Source organism: Dryas octopetala, chromosome 3 (genome assembly GCF_963921425.1).
Source record: "Dryas octopetala chromosome 3, drDryOcto1.1, whole genome shotgun sequence".
Taxonomy (NCBI): domain Eukaryota; kingdom Viridiplantae; phylum Streptophyta; class Magnoliopsida; order Rosales; family Rosaceae; genus Dryas; species Dryas octopetala.
The window spans coordinates 10,765,351-10,786,826 of record NC_141368.1 but is presented as its reverse complement, the minus strand read 5'-3'; the positions used below and the strand labels follow the sequence as shown (position 1 = coordinate 10,786,826).

At 35.6% G+C, this 21,476-nt stretch overlaps 4 protein-coding genes and 1 pseudogene across 5 annotated transcripts; 2 read left to right on the top strand and 3 right to left on the bottom strand.

Annotated features, from left to right (window-relative positions):
• Positions 1-300: 300 nt before the first annotated feature.
• Positions 301-3,027, top strand: LOC147290799 (large ribosomal subunit protein eL22y). The gene is made up of 3 exons (XM_086235673.1): positions 301-461; positions 1,676-1,917; positions 2,705-3,027. Exons 2-3 carry the CDS (start codon positions 1,688-1,690, stop codon positions 2,847-2,849), a joined length of 375 nt encoding a protein of 124 aa, XP_086091799.1. The 5' UTR covers positions 301-461; positions 1,676-1,687; the 3' UTR covers positions 2,850-3,027.
• A 2,608-nt stretch (positions 3,028-5,635) lies between these two features.
• On the bottom strand, positions 5,636-8,853 carry LOC147290798 (myeloid leukemia factor). The gene is made up of 7 exons (XM_086237726.1): positions 8,647-8,853; positions 7,602-7,963; positions 7,332-7,495; positions 7,180-7,260; positions 6,842-6,917; positions 6,660-6,752; positions 5,636-6,021 (listed from the first exon to the last, which is right to left on the bottom strand). The coding sequence occupies exons 2-7, from the start codon at positions 7,942-7,944 to the stop codon at positions 5,861-5,863; spliced, it is 918 nt and encodes a 305-aa protein (XP_086093852.1). The 5' UTR covers positions 7,945-7,963; positions 8,647-8,853; the 3' UTR covers positions 5,636-5,860.
• Positions 8,854-9,503: 650 nt separating this feature from the next.
• LOC147290797 (sister-chromatid cohesion protein 3 pseudogene) lies at positions 9,504-12,812 on the bottom strand (annotated as a pseudogene).
• Positions 12,813-13,196: 384 nt separating this feature from the next.
• LOC147290796 (putative protein S-acyltransferase 14) lies at positions 13,197-18,479 on the bottom strand. The gene is made up of 7 exons (XM_086235570.1): positions 17,773-18,479; positions 17,034-17,253; positions 16,827-16,918; positions 15,321-15,444; positions 15,150-15,235; positions 14,622-14,687; positions 13,197-13,825 (listed from the first exon to the last, which is right to left on the bottom strand). Exons 1-7 carry the CDS (start codon positions 17,980-17,982, stop codon positions 13,700-13,702), a joined length of 924 nt encoding a protein of 307 aa, XP_086091696.1. The 5' UTR covers positions 17,983-18,479; the 3' UTR covers positions 13,197-13,699.
• Positions 18,480-19,656: 1,177 nt separating this feature from the next.
• Positions 19,657-21,476, top strand: LOC147290795 (vestitone reductase-like). Of its 2 annotated transcripts, none has more exons than XM_086238289.1 (4): positions 19,657-19,777; positions 20,075-20,596; positions 21,027-21,213; positions 21,335-21,476. In XM_086238289.1, the coding sequence occupies exons 1-4, from the start codon at positions 19,657-19,659 to the stop codon at positions 21,474-21,476; spliced, it is 972 nt and encodes a 323-aa protein (XP_086094415.1). The 2 variants fall into 2 exon arrangements, with proteins under 2 accessions (XP_086094415.1, XP_086094414.1); XM_086238288.1 differs by having other exon boundaries at positions 21,018-21,213.

The following is a 21,476-nucleotide window of genomic DNA, read 5'->3' as shown; positions in this document are numbered from 1 at the left end:
TCTTAATAGCATTTCCTCACTTCAGGAATCGAACCAACCTTGCAAGTTGGTGTGAGGAGGTCGGATTATGGGGGTTTGCTGGTCTTAGAGATTTTTATTTTAGTTTTTCTAATTTGACGGAATTAGGCACTGTGAGACACACATAATAGTTCATATTACTGTTCATGGGGTTAAGTGTCATAAAATATTTTTAAGTGGGCAATGTGCAAAACCAGTCATACTTTAGGGGTTTATTTTTGTAATTATCCCTTTCTTTCAAATGAAACTTTGTATTAGCATACACCTGTTTACACCTGATATTGTACTCGGCAGGCTGGAAACCCTAACTCTCTTTTTTCTCTTTATATCAGCTTCAAGCCGCAGCGCCTCCTCAGTCCCACCTTCACTTCTTCCACCTTGGTCGTCTTCTTCTATTTTCCATTTTCCAACAGAACCCATCACCTCTTCTCTCTCGCCGTTAGGTATGTTCTGTTTCTTTTTGTTTTGTTCCATTGCACACATTGCAGATGTTCTTTTTAGATAGTGTTGCTATTGGGTTTGTTTCAGCTGCTGTTTTTTGGGTTCTTTTTAGTTCTAATTTCTTGTTGGGTTTATTTCAGACTTTGACTTGCTGCTTTTTGGGTTCATTTTAGTTCGAATTAATTGTTGGTGATTTTAGATTGAGTTTGAAATCAAAATGTGGAACCTGACTGTTTTCAACTTATGAAATTTAATGCACAGTGATGTAATTATGTGGTTTTACAAGCAAATAATTGATTGTTGGACTTCATTCTCTATACATGCAGCTGGAACTTAGGCTTGTGGAAGAGGGTTCATATACTTATGTTGCTTATCCTTCATGGACATTTGATTCAGCCCCTTAGTTGCCTTGGCTTTGTGCCTCTGGCACTGGGATGCTTATAATGTTTCTAATAGTTTTCAAGCTACAAAATTTCTGATAGTTTTCAAGATATGTTGGTTTTGGTCTAATATTGATGATTTCATTCTTTTTAATTGAATTTGAATTAACTTTTGATTGTTATGCTTGTGGTTGCTTGGTTTGTGTTTATGATTTATGCTTGGGTTTTTTTGGACTTCAAATATCTGTACATTATAATTGCTATGAATTCAACTGACTTGCAATTCTGAAAGTCAAGAAGATATACATTTTAATAATACAAAAATCTAACAAGAAATTGAAAATTGAAGATAAATTCAGATCAAGTTATACAACCCCTAGACAAATAAAACAAAACTCTAAAAGAAAACATAAGTTGTTGCATGTGCATACTTGTCAAATTAAGCAAATCTGCAAAAGAATCCCAAATTGTTTAAAAAAAGATAGAAAAAAAAAACCAATTACGAAATCAATCCAATCCAAACCTTTAATTTTGTTGGCGTGAATTGGATTTGTGGTCCAATTCTGTTTTGATGGATGGAAAAAAGGAAAACCGATTACAATGTGAATCGATGCGATATTAATTATACTTGTGAATGGATGTAATCTGAGGTCATAAATGCTTGTGTTTGTAACTTTGTATGTAAATTTAGATATATAAAGTATGTGAGAGGTGATACTGAATCTCATGTGTTAATATGCTACGTATTTTGATTTTCATATATACACAGATGTATGCAAATGACATATTTCTCCAGTGAATTTTAGTCATAGTTTTGATTTATGTGTGGGTTGCAGAGATAATCAACAATGAGTCGAGGAACTGCAGCTGGTCCCAAGGGGAAGAAGAAGGGTGTGACTTTTACCATTGATTGTGCAAAGCCTGTGGAAGACAAAATCATGGACATTGCATCCCTGGAGAAGTTTCTCCAGGAGAGGATCAAGGTTGGAGGCAAGGCTGGTGCGCTCGGTGACAGTGTCAGTGTGACCCGTGAGAAGAGCAAGATCACTGTCACCTCTGACAGTAACTTCTCTAAGAGGTAATTTGGTTGCTTTTTATTATTGGTGTGCTTGTATTAATGGGGGTTTTTTTGGTATGGAATGCCTGTGGCTTAAATTAGCAATTGGTGTGATACTTACTGAATTTTGTTTAGTTCTGATTCTGCTTAAAAAGCTTTATAAATGAAATCTAGCATCTTTTCATGTAGCATCATTTTGGGGACTTGACAACTTGGCTATGATATCTATGCTGCTCTTAACTGTCACTCTTACAGATATAAAAGGAAATTAATCTATATTAGTCATACCAGGGTTAAAGTTTCATTAAGTTGTTTTCCTTTATCTTACTTTTGTATTTATTTTTTGATACTTCCAAGCAGTGAAGAAGATTGTTATAACTACTTTCAACAAAAAAAAAAAGGTTGTTATAACTATTGTATTTGTTTGCCCTTACTTTTTATAGTGGCCTGATTTACATGGAGTTATTTTATGTTGAAAATACTGAACCAGTAAATAAGTTTTGATAGAAAACACTCTATTGCTGGCTCTGTACATCTGCTAGTTGTCTGATTGTGACTCATTTGATGTTCCGACACTTGTGAAATTAAAGTTAGCATGAGGGTTTTGGTGTTGTTTTGCCATCACCTTCTTATCTACATTTTGCCCACAGCCTGGGGCCTAATTTTTAGTTTTTCTATATGCAAGTTTAACTGCAGTTATATTCATCCTTTCTTCCTCAACTTTATCATCACTTCAGGTTGTTTTGAGCAAGTACATTTTGAGTGTTTGTGCAGTTTTACAAGTATTTCTGTTGTTTATGTGGTTCAGATATCTGAAGTACTTGACAAAGAAGTATCTAAAGAAACACAATGTCCGAGATTGGCTCCGAGTGATTGCTTCCAACAAGGATAGAAATGTCTATGAACTGAGATATTTCAACATTGCTGAGAATGAAGGGGAGGAGGAAGACTGAGACTCCGGGTCAAACCTTGTAGTTGGAAAGTACTTCTTTTGATTAGTTAAAATCAAACTTTTTTTCAATTTTGGTTTTTTATTTAACGATTATGAAATCGCTATATTTGGTTCAAAATGTAGGGGACGTGTGTTTTAATTAATCATGATTAATGAATGGATTGTGTTTTATTCACGAATTTTCAGGACACTGATTGCTTTATTGTCTTATGTTGCCCATGTAATTTGATAATTTATTAGGATTTAATTAAACATGATAAATAAATGGATTAAGTTCTATCCTCAATTTTGGGGGCAGTCAGTGCTGTCCCTTATTGTTTTGCCCACGTAATTTGATAATTTATGAGATCATGAATTCGCTCTATTAGCTGTTTGCGTCCATTACATTGCTGAACATCATAATCTCAAAGGCAGAGTGCATCGGAGAATGCTTCAATGGGATTGATCACCGTACCCAAAAAAGAATGCCTTACAATTCAACGCACACGCCCACACATAGTGAATCGGCATTGATGATTGTTACATCTGGCAATGCACCATGTAGTTTTACATTTTTCAGTATTTATGCAAACGTCTGTGTGTAAATACTTAAGATTTTTGTTAAGTTTTGTTTTATAAACGAGATATTTAACATATCGGATTAATATCAAATCATGTATCATAGGTTAAGTTATGGTTCAATGTGTAAATACTTAATATTTTTATAAATTTTTGTTTAATAAACAAGTTATTTAACATATCGGATTAATATCAAATCATGTATCATAGGTTAAGTTATGGTTGATTACTTGATTGATGCACTATTCAAATCCAAATCCAAGATGATATGCCATCACAAAACTCAATTTGCCACCCCTAACTCAGTTAGGCCAACTGTATGCATGTTGTGATCACATAATTTATGCAGATAGTAAAAATCTTTTGATTTGCTTAACTACATCATATTGTGAGCATGATCTGCTAATTTCTTCTCATCCATCTCACATGCTACAGTTCACAAGCTGGTGGGATTTGATTGAGCTATGTAACTAGAATAGTAGAATGTATGATCATGTCTTATCCATCTTTCGGCATTTTAAAACCAGTTCCTCATCTATGAATTTGTCACATGGCGTTACTATTTTGTGTTTTTAAGATATTGGAGTAAACTAAAAAAAAGATATAAGAATTGTATATGAACTAAGGTACTTAAAAGTTCTGCAGAACCATTGTATGTACCATGGTGGAGCAAATTATGGTCATACAGCAGGAGGTCCTTATCTTACCACATCATATGATTATGATGTGCCATTGGATGAATACGGTGAATATATGATTAACATAAATTAAACTCACTTTTAATTTCTATATAATTTTGGTAAATAATATTTAATTATTATATGTATTATGGATATCTATAGGGAACTATAATTAACCTCAACGAAACTGGTGAAAACTGAGGTTTTGTCATTCTAGTTATCTAAGAATCTTGCTCACTTGTTTAATAGTTGATTTATTTATTAAAATGAATATTGTTATGTAATTTTGGTTGTTAATTTAATTATGAAATATTACTATATATATATATATTTTTTTTTGTTCAAAATATAGGAGACCAAGATTTTAAGAAGTAAATTTAAATGTCCATTTTACATCCTCTAATGTTCAATTAACTCACTTAATGTTTCCAAATGTTAAAAAAGTCAACATAATGATAAATAAATTTACATTAAAAAAAGAAGCTCGACTTAAAAAAATGTACACATGAGACGTTGTATAGCGCCGATAATTTCTGTTCGACAAGAACTCGACATAAATAGTTCATGTTTGATAAGAATTTTGCAACGATAAATACAACAAGGGTGAATGTGACTATAATATTGAATTTTTGTGTTTTATGTTGGTTTATGAATTTTTGACATGTTCATAAGAAAACGAAATGTATATTTATAAGTATTGTGATTCATGGTTACATCTTTTTTTTATTTTATTTTTAAGTTTCTGAGCATAGTTCATGTCCAAAATGAACTATATAATATAGTTTCCGTTGAATAGTGGCCACATTAAAAAAAAAATGTTTTCATTAATGTGAACCGGCTTATCAATGATTTTTTTATAGTAAGCAAGGTTATTATATATTTTTCATTTTGGGTTAAAAAAACACTCCATTTTTAGGAGCAAACATTATTAATTAGAAAACAAAATAAACTACACAATATTGGCCTAAGAATTCTTATAATATTATCAATCATAAAAAGTTACTCAAACTCACATACTGGTTTTAAGATGAGTTCGTTTTCAAAAAGAGGTTTTACGTGGGGTCTTGGGGAGCTTGTTGTTTAGGAAACAAGTAACGCACTAACGCCACATAGTAATTACATATTACTGGAATTTCTTTGACTAGTTAGTGTAGGACTCAACAACATAGTTAGAATGATTGATCTCTTGGTGATTTCATGTCCTTGATTTTATGTGATTGGGTAATAATAATTCTTAAAAAAAAAAAAAAAGCATACTCCAACTTTTTCACAAGCTAGCACACTATTTCAAATCTAAACGTTATAGGGATACAAAACTATACTGATTTTGACGTCATACTTACACATATTGCTCTAATCTTAAATGAGATTTTTGCTGATTTGACATGTCTTCGACATTCATGAGGGATCATTCTGTAAAAAGTGTATGAGAAACCAAATGGAAAATGAAAAACTTGTTACATATTCCACCATTAAACAGAATTTTTTTTAAAGCAAAATAGAACATAATTATGCTAATTTTAATGTCAAATTAAAAACGAAAGAGAAATAACAATCAAGTATCCATGCAAAACCAGAAACCGGATTCCTTTTCTTTTAATGTCAACAAAGAAACTAGAACTAATAATTATTAGACTTTCAACCTCTCCATTTGAAACATAGACATAGATGACTAGATGTCCTCCCCATACAACTCTTTGAAACAATTGGGCAGAATGTGCCAACTACTATTTCCTCTTCCCGATCTTCATACATTGACATGATGAATCCTGCTTTACTCTATATTGATTCGGACAACCTTTTTGGTTCTCCCATCAGAAGTAGTCCTGGTTGCATTGTCTGATCCCATTCCTCTGGCACTTTGCACTTGTGCTGAAGATGGAAGCAGCCCAGCTCTCCAAGATGCCTTCCCCCTTTGTTCACTGCCGCTGGAACCTATTTGTCATGTCATCACAACTTGAAACTCAGCCAAGCATTTATTAAAATCAAAAGGCATAGACTGGATTCTGAACCATGATATGCCATGATGTACAGACTATCGGGTAGAGATAAGAAAGTTTGGTTTGATATCCCATGGCATTTGCTACATTGGCATGCCATATTCTTTCATATTTTTACATCTCACATTGCACAATCTTCCACATTTGTCACTAAACAGAACATAAGAATAATACACTATGCACACACATGCACTGATGCACTACCATTTTTCTATCACCAATCCATAAAACCAATTCCCAAACTTTAACTAATTATTAATTGTAGCACACACCATTCTCTTTTACTGTTTTACACGGTTACACCACATTGCTCAATCACACCCGATATTACGATGCATAATGCTCAATGACTGGCTGATGTTAAGATCAGGATTCACATACACATTTACTCAAAACTTTTCACTTAAAAAAATTAACTAGGATCCTAAGGAAATCCTGGTTAATGCATGACCTTTGATATTGTGATATGGAAAGCATCTAAGCATAAACTAATAAATAAAGACACCCAAAAAGAACAAGAAAACGAGAGGGGGGGGGGGGGGGGCCGGGGAGGAGGGGGGAAGAAGTGCTTACCAGCATTCCCATGCATACCAAATTCCTCTCTCCAGCCAGGCAAGTGCCCTTTAACATTGCCATTCCATGCTTCCTCAAAACCAGAAAGCTCATCTGGAAAAAGCATAGATACCATCACTTATACCGTTCATACATGTGACATAATGCCTATTAACTAATCATGATAGGCTGCAGGTACAAACCTTCACTCAAATTGTGCAATGTTTGCAACATGTCCACCTTTCCATCTGAGTTAAGCTTTCTTGTAACAGAATGACCCTACATAAGCAATGTGGCTATATTAAGATTTTCTTTCTGTCCTTTCATGATGTATATCCACAAGAGATGGGAAAAGAAAAGGCTACAAACTGATCTATGCAATACTAACAAAACCACAAGGAGGGAACAGATTGATAAAGGCCACAAATTTGTAACATTAACAAAACAACATGGGCTCAACTGAATGACTATATGACGAAACAATTACATACAACCCAGTCACAAAAAAAAACATGGGCTGCACAACCAAAAGAAATTTTACCTTATCATGAATTCCTCTAGAGATCCTATGTGTTGCTTGACCAGTTGTCCTATCTGCTTCTTTGGCCTCCTCAAGCACCACCTGTTTTACAATCACAAAGTTAAAGCAGGAACTGGGCCATTAACATATCAAACCCAGAAACCGTTACTTACGCCATCACTTCCTGCCCTTCTGGTTCTTGTAGAAGTGTAATATGCTCCATCTACACCACCATATGTGACTCTGCTAGTCTGAACAGAGAAACTACGACCCTGGGGTTGTGCGCCTTCTACCTTGTTGCGATCATTTCTGTAGCTCACATTCTTACTTTTCCTCTCTGCAAGATTAAACACAACCATTATTGTCATAAAGGCAACTTAAATTACAAGCTAGAACATAGACATGCGCCTTTCTAAGTAACCCAGAGATAAAAGTTCAATTACCATCAACAACATCATCTGGATGCTCAACAGATGGTTCTTTGCTTGAAACAGATTGCTTTTTACTGTCATCTCTCCCATCCCCAGTAACTTTCTCTTCCTCTCCCTCATCATCAGAACTCAGCTCTTCCACTAATATTCCTTTATCACTATGCTTCGTATCACTAGAAGCAGTACTTGGACCAAACATGCTACCAAGTGGGCGACTGAAGAAGGGGTCATCAAATGGATCCCTTTTATCAAGAAGGCTAGGCAACATACTTCTATGGGATCCAAAGCCCTGGAAACCATCTAACAAGTCACCTGAACGAAAGAAACCATCTCTACCTTCTCTTTCCCTCTGCATACTTTTTGTGTTTACCCCCCTGGAAACAGCAAAACCCAGTACAAAAAACTTATTTATCCTTCATGTTTATTAGCCACATTAAAAAAGTAAACGACCAACGAATTAAGCCCAAACAGAATAAAACCATAAAATCTATGATTCAAAACTGTAACATTAAAGTCTAAGGTTTGAAACTGTATTTCCTCTACCTTCTTTATGATTGGTTGATAAAACAAAAAAATGAAATCCTAATCCTAGAAATCAAGAGAAATTCCTAAACAATAATTAAAGAAAATCATACACGATTAGCAACCAGGTCAGCTTAAATCCACTTATATTCACGCAAAAAATAATTAAGTATTATCAAACTCTGCATTTACAATCATCTAAAATCAAACATCGAATATAACAAGACCATTTTCAGCATATAAACTACTATTTCTTTATGATTTGTTTGGACGCTGCGAAAAGAAAGGAAAATATCAAAAGCCTTGAGCTTTATGCGGTCATAATTTGAACTGAAAACTCGTCGAAATGGAAATTAAAACTTTCGCAGCAAGCAAATTCAGTATATTTGTATTCCCCAAAAGAAATTTTATGATTACCAGAAAACAGAATTTTACAGACACATAAACAGAGAAATTAAACATTCGTTAAGGTCGGCGATTAAGGTCTGATTGGATGCCGAGAAAATGCGAGAAATTTAGGTGATTTTGTTCTTACCTGATAGAAGGAATTGAAACGACGGTTTGAGAGAGTGAAAGAGAATGAAGGAGAAAATTCCAGAATGGCCTCAAGCGGTTCTGTTCAGTTGGCAGGCTTTATATACTTGTACATTTGGAAGAGAGAACGCGCGCCAGAGTGACACGTGTCGACCACCTAGATGGTGAAACCATTCTGGAATGGTCCAAGAAATTCTGGAGGCAACTATGGCTGTATAGTTGAAAGGTAAATGGACCATCCATCTGAGCTAAAAGAAGAGAGTTTTCATTCCTTTTCACATTTCTGTATGGTAGCTAGCATTTTTGACTTTCTTTTATTATTCTATGATAAAATTCGAAATATAATTCTATGATAAAATTCGTTCATTGTTTTTAATCACATTTAAATATATCTCTGCAAAAAATTTATGGAATCGAATGGTTTTAATCATGAGATCATAAAAAGAGAAGGTCCAAGATAAACATAAAAAAGAGAATGTAGAAAAGAGAAGATAGCTAACATTCTGCATGTTAAAAATAAAAATGTATAGATGAGTAATTTTTTTCTTTGGAGGAGAAATTTTTTTTTTATAATATTTGACAAGGGAGATTTAAAGTTTGCATCTTTTTGAAAGAAGAAAGAGTAATAATATTAGACGAATAATTAATTAATCATTTAAATAATTATTTTTTTCAATAAATGAAACCTGGTTTTGTTTTTGTTTTTGGTCCCAAATCAGTGGCAACAGTTTAGATCATGATAGATGTGTTGATCCCATATTACTTCAATCCTAATTTTATCAATCAGAAAATGGAAGCAAATGCGAATTACCAAATTCAAAGTCCAACCACATTTCTAACATACACAAATTAATGCATTACAACCTTTCCTAGAAGCAGCTAAATTATCTGAACTCCTCTTCTAAAACCTCCAATGTCCTTGTCTGGCCTTTATCTTCCTCTCTTGAAGCTTCCAATGCCCTTCCCTTAACTTAGATGATGACCCAATTGAATGTATCAAAGGAACATATCTTCATCCTCGTCCTCATCTAGCTCCTCTTCTTCATCTTGCTCAGCATTTTCATGGTCATGAGACGTGCTTATTGAATTATCTTCTTCACTCGAACCACTATCAAAGAGTCTCTTTCCCTTTATGTTCCGCCTATTGCGCGGACACCCCCTGCTGCGCTTTAAAGAGGCCCCATCTTTTTCATTCTTCACATACTTGTCACGCAAGCTATCCACAAACATGTGATAATGGTGCCAGCCACTGGGGTTTTCATCCGTATTTACATTCTCCACTCGTTTTTGGACATCCTTCATGATGTCCAGAACATCAGCTCTAGGCAGCTTGGTTACAAAATGGAGCACAGCACCTTCCAGAAAAGACAAGTTCTTTGGAGCATCTACTAAAGCATATTCAATGCCATTGTTAACAATTTTTGAAATGTCTGATTTGTGCTTCTTCTTGTTCTTGGCTCTGGCAGCACCAACAAGCATCCCAGAAAGCCGAGCAGCCAGTTCTTCAAATTCTGCAAAACGCTTGCTTGCTAAGGATTCATCACCACTTGTTCTAGAAAGTTCATCCGTATGCCGATGGTAGGCCTTTTTCAAAGCTTCCAAGAAAAATTGGGGAAGATCTTCATCTTTCATATTAATTAGAACGGTAATCAGAAGCCCAACAATCAGTGCTATACTTGTGCCATGCATCACATATTGTGAAATAATCTCTGGACCAAGATACTCCTTACAAACTGTATCAATAGTAACCAACCGTGCAGCACAAGTCATCAGTGCATTTTTGTGTGTCTCTTTGAAATACTCTTGGTTGTTTGCGTTTTCATCATCTTCCGTTTCATCTGAAATATTGAGCTGTTGCAGACAGAGTTTCCAAAACTTTTGAAGAATGGACGCATCTGGACTATATCCCAACGTTTCCAGCTTTGTTGAACAAAAATTTTCCTTTCTGAACATAAACCACAAGTCTGAAAGTAGAATACAAACCCAGGAAGCTAGCAGCTGATTGCCATGAGTACTACCCCCCAGTGCTCCTGGGTTGTCAAGGAAGTACTCTAGTTTCTCTAACAAAGAATTACGTTCCGCTAATAGAAAAGGCACATATGTTTCAGAGGCAAGCACACTATAAATTACTGAATGCACAGACCATGACAAATGCATATGCATGTTGAGAAGTAGAAAACTGACAACCTGCATTCGACACTCCTCATCATCGTCGTCATCCCTGCTTGTATAGGTCTTGAGAGTTGAGGCAATATCTTCAAACAAGCTTTCGTTAGACACAGGTCTTGACAATTGAAGCTCATACAACCTTTTCAAATTTACAAGAAGAGAATATTCATCGCCGCCATCATCTGCCACTTCTTTCATTGCAGATTTAAGCTTAGCAATAAGCTCATCCTGAAGTTCCTTAAATTTGTGACGAGCAAAATCCTTTAGCTCCCCATGACTCTCTGTGGAACAAAGGCTGATGGCATGTATGCAAGATCTCAGCGCTTCCTTCTCACCATGCTTAAAAAATGCCTCTTTGATGAGTTGAAGGGCATTTTTGAAATTCTGCTCCTGCCTCTTCAGGGAATATAGCTCAAGATTCATATACAATATGATTTGAATCAGTGATACTACTTTTGCTTTGTCAGCCATGAACTTACGTAGAAGTAACGGGTAGTTGTTCATCATTGCAAGAGTTATATCTTGTCTGTTGTGTTCAAATACTTCTTTTTGAGCCTTACTGTAGTATGGCTTTTGATCATCAATCTCAGGAACAATCCTCTCTCCTACAGCCTTTTTGATAGAAGCAGAAAGAAGTAGTACCAAGTTTGTTGCATCCTCATCAGTAAGCTCCCCAACCAATGTATTCTCATCGAAGAGCATGGAGATAATACACTTCCAGTCCTTCATGGCCTTCATGTGCTCCCAAACATCATCAATGACATAGAAGATTAAAATTGGATCTGTGGAGAACTCTCTTAGAATTCGCAATATTCTGTCAAGATGGACAGAAAAATTGTTGCCATCACCTTGAGAAATCAAGTGTTCATATACTAATCCCCCTATAGCGTGCCTAATCTCCGCTGGCTCATCAATAAGCAAATCATATAAAGGACTCAAGTCATCATCTGGTACAAGCTGATGTCTTAGGAGCTGTTTAACAAGGCCAATGGCGCTTACAGCCACAGAAACATCAATGTCATCAGTAAGACCAATCATCCGACTCAAAAATTTCTGAGTGAATAGACCAAGAGTTGGCACATTATCATCAACCTCATACAGATTTTGCAATGCATGGACCGAAGCTTTTCTTACACCGGCGCTTTCGTCATTCAACATCAGTCCAAGAGCCTTCTCCAAGTATTTATTCTGCAAGAACATTGATGGGTAGGACAACATCCATACGCCTAGTGACTCAATGCAAGACATCCGAATATCTGGATCAATGTCTCGGTAGCGATGCCTAAACAAACCTTGAAATATCTTGAGCATCATCTGCTGTAAAACAGTAATCTTTTCATGAGTCACTGAGAACCTCTTGTCCAACCACTCCATCCGAGGCCCCTCGGTTCTTTTCTTCTTTTCACCATCTAGTTGTCTACGAGTAGTTTCTCGCTGAGCACCAAGTGTGTTAGCAGCAGCTATGAATGATGTGACGAGTTGGAGACCCATCAATGTAGCAGCACGACGATACACTCTTGGAGGAGTGTGTGACAAGGCAATTATATAATTCATGCACTTGTCGAACAAAATCCGATCAAACAATGGTCCATGTTGACACTTGCGAACCAAATGATCCAACAACAATTGAAGATTATCTTTCAAGTATTTAGACTCCTTGTTTGTCCAATAATCTTCAACTTCCCCTTTTCTAGCAAGCTTAACTAGATCATCCACGACACCATCGACATGTGTTTCGGTTTCAGTCTCATCCAGCAACTCTTCTTCTTTGATGTGATACTTGGCGCCACATGCCTCGAACAACATTGTCAAGAGTTCAACCATGGCAGGTTTTGGATCCTTTTCATATCGCTCAACCCAAAGCTTGACTGCACGAGGAATAAGTAGTTTTCCATTGCCCTTGATAGCCTTGATCAAGGTGAGATCAGCTGCGAGTTTTAGTGGCATGGCAGAAGTGCCAGGGCGACCTCGTTTAGCTTTTGGACGCGTTTCTTCCATTCTGCAACCACAAGAGTTTGCCCTAATTTTTAGAGGGGGAGAGATGGGAGGGAAAAGAAGGTAGCGCAGCAGCAAGAGTAGTATTAGAGGATCCCAAATTTGAAAAAATTATTTTATATAATCTTAACATAATATAGTAGACATTATTAATATAGAATTCATCCACTTATACTATAATATGCGAATTTGTTACTCCGTGACATTGTTACAATATATAAAATAAGTTTTCCCAAATTAGTATATACCAAACACTATTACAAGCATTTTTTACTATTTGAAAGGTTTTTTAGACCTTGTAAAAACACTTCTTATGTTTGAAAAGAAGAAGAAAACATTTGTGATTGCTCATTAACAAGACAAAAATGTTGGTGTGTCAGATAGAGAAGCATGAATTCAATGTGAAATTAGATATTTCATGGATGCATATAGAGCATGCATTACACAGTTTACACTTGATTGGCAGGCCACAGAGATTGATTCAATTCTGTATTTCCAATGATGGGTACAACAAGCCTAAAGGAACATAATCATGCTTGATGCCATTGCCACCACATGAAAGAGTTTCACTTCCCTATTTTACAGTTCCCAATTTTCCCAAGACATATAAAACATAAACAAATCAGTCAGTCAAGCCATTCCCACTACTCTTCAAGACTGCAACTCATAAACCGCTCTTCTTGATCTGCCTCCTGGTAATGCCTTCTCTCTCACTCACTCTAATTGTTATGCTTACAAGAAGGTGCCCATGGGAAGGAAAAATTATGATCCTGAATTAGTTGCAAGCCCTTTGATGAGTTATGACTACAAGGGAACTTTGTGTGGAGTGAGTCCCATATCTATTGTTACAAGGAAAATTTCCGTATCACTACATGTCGAACATATGGTACTTAGAACTCTTGGGAGTCAAATTCAGGCTTAGACGGATACTCAAGGCCCTGAAGCGCTGGTATCCGTCGCAAATCTTCTTCTGAATAAGCAGGGATGAACCAGTATCGCTTGTCTGTCCCAAACACCTGATACAAATAACAGAAATTTTAAGAGTAATTCCATAAGACACACAGTCGATTAAAGACTGGTGAAGAGAAGCACACACTCAGGTCCATCATAAGCATACTACCCACATCATATTTACAGAAATAACGGGACATCCAAGAAAATGATGAACCACAAGGTAAGTGATATACAAATCCTCTTTCAATATTAAAATACAGTCCTACAACTAGTATGCATATTCAAAGCTTAAAGACCCTGAAATCTCACTTGTTCCAAAATGTACTGCTTCAACCAGATTGCATTAACAAAACTGGAATAGATCAATTGACCAATTTGCAGCATGCGCAATTTTTTTAAAATCTAGACAAGAATTTCTTGTCCAAGCATCAAGGTCAGGTCAAGTCTCCCAATCAGAAATATTGACCCAAGTTGCCCAAATATTATAGACCGTAACAAGATAGACTAGATTCTAGAACCTCTTTTCTGGTGAGATGTGATAGATGCTTCAAAATTTTAGCAGCAATGGAGGCCATAAGTCAACACTTTAAGGCGCACCTACCCAGAAATTAGGTTTGCTTGTATTTTTTTTTTAAGAAGGTTTGCTTGTGTTTGAATGATTTAAGTTGTTGATTTATTATACTTGGACATGCAGAGAAGACCCTCGTACTCTGAGGTTTCCAAACATTGCCATTGAACATCAAAACATTCATTGTTCTTAACGTAAATGCTAATTTACTGGCATTGTGTGTTCAAAACAATTAGAACTTACTGTCAGAATGCAGAATGTTTGTTAAATTTAAAAGATATTGTGCTAACCTGTTCAAAATTCTTTTTCCGACCAAGGTCATAGCGCCATTTAGGAGTGGTTTTCTTCTCATATGCCTGATCACAAACAATAATCCTATCAGCATCTAATTCCAAACTGCAACTCCTTTCCCCTTGGGGAAGGGTATTGTACCAATTTCAAACAGAAGCCGCAAGACTGTTGCTTATATGTTGGTATGTCTGTAAGTCTAATCCGTGATTTACTAATACATGCAATTAAGATTTGCCACATCACTAGTGGCCTAACCACTGAAAACAAAAGCTACAAATGTAACAGTGGACACATGCCAATCTAAGAACCTTCAGTAAAATGTGATACTGCAATTCAAGGAAAGCCACTCACTCATACAACAGAGGCCTTTGCATGGAGCCCATACTACCATACCATATGTCTAATCTTTCTATAAGAGCCTTCATTCTTTTGAAACCGTTAAGATATAAGCATAAGGCGATCCCCAGTTAAATGGTAGTATGCAAAAACCAGAAATAATGTTAATGGATCGAAGCAAAAGGCATTACCTCAATAGTAGTGGTATTTGCAGTGACCAAAGATATATGCATGATCAGAAACCCCAAAACACTTAACGCAAATGCAAGATTCAAGACTGTAAATGAAGCAACAATGGTCATTAGCAAAATAGATATGCAACCACCTAGATAGGTAAGAAAATAGGTAAAATTAGGTAATACCAAAAGCAAGAAAGGTCGTCGCAAGGGTCCCAGGTGATCCAGGTATTTCTCCATCACTAAAGAATGAAATAAAATGTGGCAGCAAGGATAAAGTTACATGAGTTGTCTCCAGAAATGTGTAGAACTGCATTGGGATACAACAAAAGAATGAAATCAGTCAAAATAGATAAAATAATTTACTTGTGTATTCATAACCTATAAATCATAATTCCCAATAATAAATCATTTGGGTGCATGATAAGAACAAAATAAGTATAGCAACAAGCACTTCTCCATCATAAATAAAACTTATCATCAAGTTGATAAAATATGGACCCACAAACACGGTTAAGAAAAAAAAGGAATTGCCAAGCTATTTATGGAACAGCACTATGATATAACCACTGCCAATACCAGACCAGACTGAGAACAATAACGTACTGATACTAGGAGCGACTGCATTCTTGAAAAACACCATACTTTAAACTTAAAACTTAAAACTCATGACTTTCTACGTACTGAACCTAGCTTAAAGATTTTTAACAGCATCAAACTCTCATACGTAAGTAACTCCACACAAACTATAATGCTCCCTACTTTATTAAATTACAGATTTGTATATCAAGTATTAGCATTGACATAACTCACATCATAAGCTGCTATGTAGAGATTTTTATTTAATATAATTGCCATATTGGTATAATATAAGTTAAATGAAAAAGGTAAACATACAGGTGAGCCTTATAATGTGTGTGTATTGACCTTTGAAACAATCAAATTCATAAAGAAGTAAGAATTTGGTCAAAGTCCCAGCCCATACCCACAAAATTATTTTCTGCATCTCTTCAAATGTTCTTCTATTTATCAAATTTTGCAACCATCGGCTTGGCATACTGTCCAGGACCATTTTTCTAATGCTAGCAAAAGTTCATTACAAAAGCTTATGTGGTACATACATGACTGTGACAAAGATACACAGGCATATATGTGGCCTATGTGTTTTCACCTATCAACGTGCCAATGATTGTTGCACATCAGAATTTAAGCTTAATATTTGTTGAACAAAATAAAATAGAACATATTTCAGAGTCCTTTAAATACAACAAAAACTATCCCCAACACCTTTAACTTCTTATCAGCATAAATTTTTTTCAAATGCTCACAACAAGGCACACAATTCTAATGAAGGTATCCTTATCACTACCAGGATGATTATCACTACTCATACTCATGTAATGTCAGAGAATAAAATTAAAAGGTGACTCGAATAGTCTGCAGAAGCACATCTATGCTACCAACTCTTGCATTGTATTTAGCTACATAGCCTACATGCCGAGAAAAATGATAATTGACTCATCAAATCAATATTCACAGGCAAGAGTATGAAGAAAACAGAAGTTAAGCACATTAGAACAAAAAAAATGAAAATGAGAATGAAACCTTAGTAGTTGGAATAAGGTCAACTCAAACAAAAAATAAATTTTCCTGTTTAAAGGTCTTTCAGCTTAGGCAGTAAAACAGACTTACCAAGAAAAGAAGAAAATATTTGTAATTTAAGGCCCCGACACAATTAACAACCCATACACAATGGTGATCCATTTTCAGCACACACCGCCCACCTGAGACAAAGAAATCCATGCAACATTATGCTCTGATTTTAAACAAACAAAAGAGCAGAAAAAACAAAATATTGCTAAAAGATACTATGAAGAAAGTTCTCAAAATGTGACTCACAAACTGAGCAGTGATGGCAACGAGGTGGTTTCAGCTGGTTGCACTTTCGGCAATACCGGATTCTTTGATTGGATGGGTCAGGCTGCAAACCACTGAATTCCAATCCATTCAACGGCTCAGCCTCCCCTCTTTCTTCATCAATAGCAGGCCTCCAGTTAGGAGGCACACTACCCGGATCCGTCAAAACAACAGAAAAGTAACTCCATAATAGCATCATCAACTGCACAATTATAACAAATTTTCCACTTTTAGCTTTAGTTTCTCCTTCACACTTGATCAGACACCAATTTTTGACATCTCTGAGCTAAGAATACACAAATAAATTATCCAATTTACCACACCAAATCCTTGATTCAGTCTCAACTAACAGAAATCAAAAGGGAAAAAGAAAAAGCAGTTAGACTAGAAGAAACTTTGCAAAAAGACGGCAGAAATGAAATTCTCATAATAATCAAGAGAGCTAAAAAATTTCTAGAAACCACTGCAAAAGAGCCTCCAAGTAATTTCAGACTTCCAGAATAAGTTCAACATCTACCCAAAAAAACAAAAAACAATACCTGATTGTAGAATATATTGGAAAAATGGCAGATTTTTGTAATTTACTGTAAGATGCAAAATTCTCATGTACCAAAACGAAAAGCACAGATTCTAAAACCCAACAACTCTAAAAAGAAAACCCATCAACCCCACACAAAAATCATTTACAAAACTCAAAATATGATAGCTTTTCGAAGGTTACCAGGCAATGGAACAAGATCAATACGACAAGAGCAATGACAGAGTCAAGGCCACCGTCGTACAAAGCCGGGCCATAATTAGTCAAAACGACAGTGTAATAGGTGACACCCACGACCCCAAGAACCAAGAGGATCATGACCGAGCCCAGACCGCGCAGAGCTGTGCAGAACTTGAACACGTTCCAAGCCATAGCAGCTCCAGATCTATGCATAATATTGCTCAAAAAAACAGAACCCACATCAAGAAAAAATCCCCCTTTTTCTTTGTTTTTGATTTCTCGAAGCTGAGTGTGATCTGGGGTTTGTGATTTTCAGCTGGGTTGGTTTGGAAGTCCGAGCTCACAGAAGCTGTAAAAACAGAGTGGGAAACAGTGTTTTGAAAAACGGAGAAAGTATGTATTTTTCTCTCTTTTTTTGTTTTCTATGCTTTCAGCTGTTTTATATGTTTTGGAAGCGAAATTTATGGATTTCAGGGTTTATAGGGGATTCCAGGTTGTGTGAGGAATTGGAATCGATGTTGTTGGAGACAAGATGAGGTTTGAGAAAACCAAGAAGAAAATAAAGACTTTTTTTTTCTTAATTTTTTTCTTTAAATATGAGCTGGAGACTGGAGTTGATGATTTTTAATGTAGGTTTTTAAGAAAATGATTTAATGTAAAAAAGTTAGGAAAAGTTTTTTTTTTTGAGAATTTTCTATTACAAAGTTAGGCTAACTTGCAAGTTATTCTAAATTTCTAACAACTACTTTGCATTTATTGAAGAGAAAACTAGTTTTGTATTTTGAGGAAGGTTCATTTGGTCATAATCCATAAGTCTAGAAGGTGGTGGACTGATGGTCATGGTCATTGTTCTCTATTATTATTATTATATTTATATAAGATAGAGAATTGTACTTTTGGAATTGACCATGCCACCATGATTTATTTGGAAATTTCTGTGTAATTGTTTTTCTAAGATTTATGAATATTGTCTGATAAATTTTTTTGATAAATAATGCCAATCTCTTTTTAAAGTAATAGATTTAATAAAGAATAACAGAAAAGTGTGAAATTTGAGAATCTATGTGATGCTATAATGTGCATGGAACTTGAGATTAAGGTAAGGATGATGATGATATTAACCTCTTTAATCTGAATATATTTAATTCTATAAATAGAATATATTTTTGCAATGTATTTAGTTAATAATGAATAGATCAATTTTAGAAGGAATGGAAATAAGTTCTTACAAAAGAAACTAAACTAGCATATTATGTTCTTATATATGAAAACCTCATGAAAATTCTATATAATTAAAATGAGAATTCAAGAAAAGTACTAATTATAATATATAATAGGAAAATATTTTTAAAATAGACTTAAACTTTAACCTTTGTATCAATTCAGAATATGAATTATGCACTGTAACATAATTCTAAATAAGGTCAGTTAGCTGAATAGCTGTAAGCCAATAAAAAGCTGTAAGCCAATAAAAAGCTGTAAGCCAATAAGGCTTTAAATATCAATTAAATCCATTAATCCAGGCATAGTGATCAGAGAAGAGGGAGGGCCTTTATGGCTGGGGCCCAAGGCCCACCCATGATCCAAAAGTTAGTCCAGTAGGCAATCAGCCCAGCCCATTGGCCGCCCCAACAGTGAGTTTGATTCCCACAGTGTTTGTATTGGCCTTGGTGTGGTCACAAATGTTGAATGAGCTTCTGTCCGCTCTTGTGTCTTGTCTTGTTATATTAGACAATTTTGTGAAAAGAATAATTCATATAAAAAAATGTATCACTTTCTTAGTAATGGGTTAGACAACATTGTTTATATCTCGCCCCAAAATTGTATTTAAGGGCTGCCTCAAGACCTCAAGTGAATGCACATTTGTGTGAGATAGAGAAATCAGAAATGGAGGAGCATAAGGGTCCAGTTTGTGTAACAGGTGAAACTGGATTCGTTGGCTCATGGCTGGTTAAGAGGCTTCTCCAACATGGTTACACTGTTCGAGCTACTGTTAGACCTGACCCAGGTACGATTTCTTACATTGTTAACTCATTTTTCTAATGGATTTCGTGGTTATAAATTTTTTGGTTACCTAACATAGCATCATAGTTCTATTTAATTTGATCGTGAGGCTTTGGGTTCAACTATTTATCTCCACTTATTCGTTAATCTGCAGAGCGAGTATCTTTTCACCTATATAAGGAAATATTATGTGAATATCCTTATTAGTTTGATATATATTATTAACAATTAATTCATTAAATGCAACTTTTTGGAGTTTAGTGATGGTATAATAACATCCACAATGTTTGGTATTGGCCAGACTGCAAGAGAGACATCAGCTTCCTCACAAGCCTGCCAAGAGCATCAGAGAAGCTCCACATCTTCAATTCTGATCTTAACCAACCTGACAGTTTCAGTGCAGCAATTGAAGGGTGCATTGGGGTCTTACATGTTGCTCACCCAATGACTCACAGTGACCCTGATGAAGAATCAGCAACGAAAACATCTGTACAAGGCACCCTAGGCATTTTGAAAGCATGCCTGAATTCCAAGACTGTGAAGAGGGTTGTGTACACTTCTAGTGCATCAACTGTGGCATATAGTGGCGGCAGCCAGGACATAGTGGATGAGAGTACATGGAGTGATATTGAATTTCATAGGGGTCTCAAATTATTTGGGACCTCATATGTGGCTGCCAAGACCAAGACAGAGCAAGCAGCTCTGGAATTTGCTGAAAAAAGTGGATTGGAAGTTGTGACTTTGATCCCTCCATTGGTTGTTGGTCCATTTATCTGCAAGAGTCTCCCTAGCTCAGTGTACTTGGTCCTAGCCCTGATTTTAGGTATGTATTGAGGGTTTAGTTTGACATTAAATATAAATAAATGACTTGTTTTCTAACAATTTAAATATTTAGAATTCAATAATTGTCTAACATAATATTAGAAAACTCTTATTCTAAGTCTTTCTCGTTCAAAATCTCGAAACTTCATCTCGACCCACTTATTTGTTAATGTACAACTGAACCTGTATTATATATTAGTATTTGTATCTCTTTCCGCATTTAAGATGAGGCTGCTTGTGTTAGACTATAGTTTGATATATATTGTTGACACATTTCTTAACAATTTAAAATTTGTAGAGATCGATTTAGTGATTCTAACATTAATTGATTACCATGTTTTCTGAATGCAATTAAGCTTGTTTTCTCAAAACAGGGCCAGATACCAATATGTTTTCATGTACATATTTTTTGCTGTATGCAGGATATGAAGATCACTATAAATACCTTATCAGCCCAAATATGGTACACGTAGATGATTTGGTTAGTGCCAACATCTTTCTCTTTGAAAATCCTAATGCAAAAGGAAGGTACATTTGTTCATCAACCAAGATATCCATAGATGAAATGTCCCAATTTCTTTCAGCAAAATACCCTGATTTTCGCATACCCACAACTGAGTGAGTAATTCCATTTCCACATGTTCTATTAATCACTCATTTTTATCTCAGATTATAGCAATTAATTAAACTATCTGTACGTGTTTGAACCTTTTTTTTTTAATCTTCTCTTGACCTACAGTTCTTTGAAGGGCATTGAAGGTTACAAAATTTGTGGCTTATCATCACAGAAGCTCCTGAATTCTGGGTTCGAGTTTAAGCATGGGCTTGATGACATGTTTGATGGAGCAATTCAATCTTGCAGAGAAAGGGGTCTTCTTTAA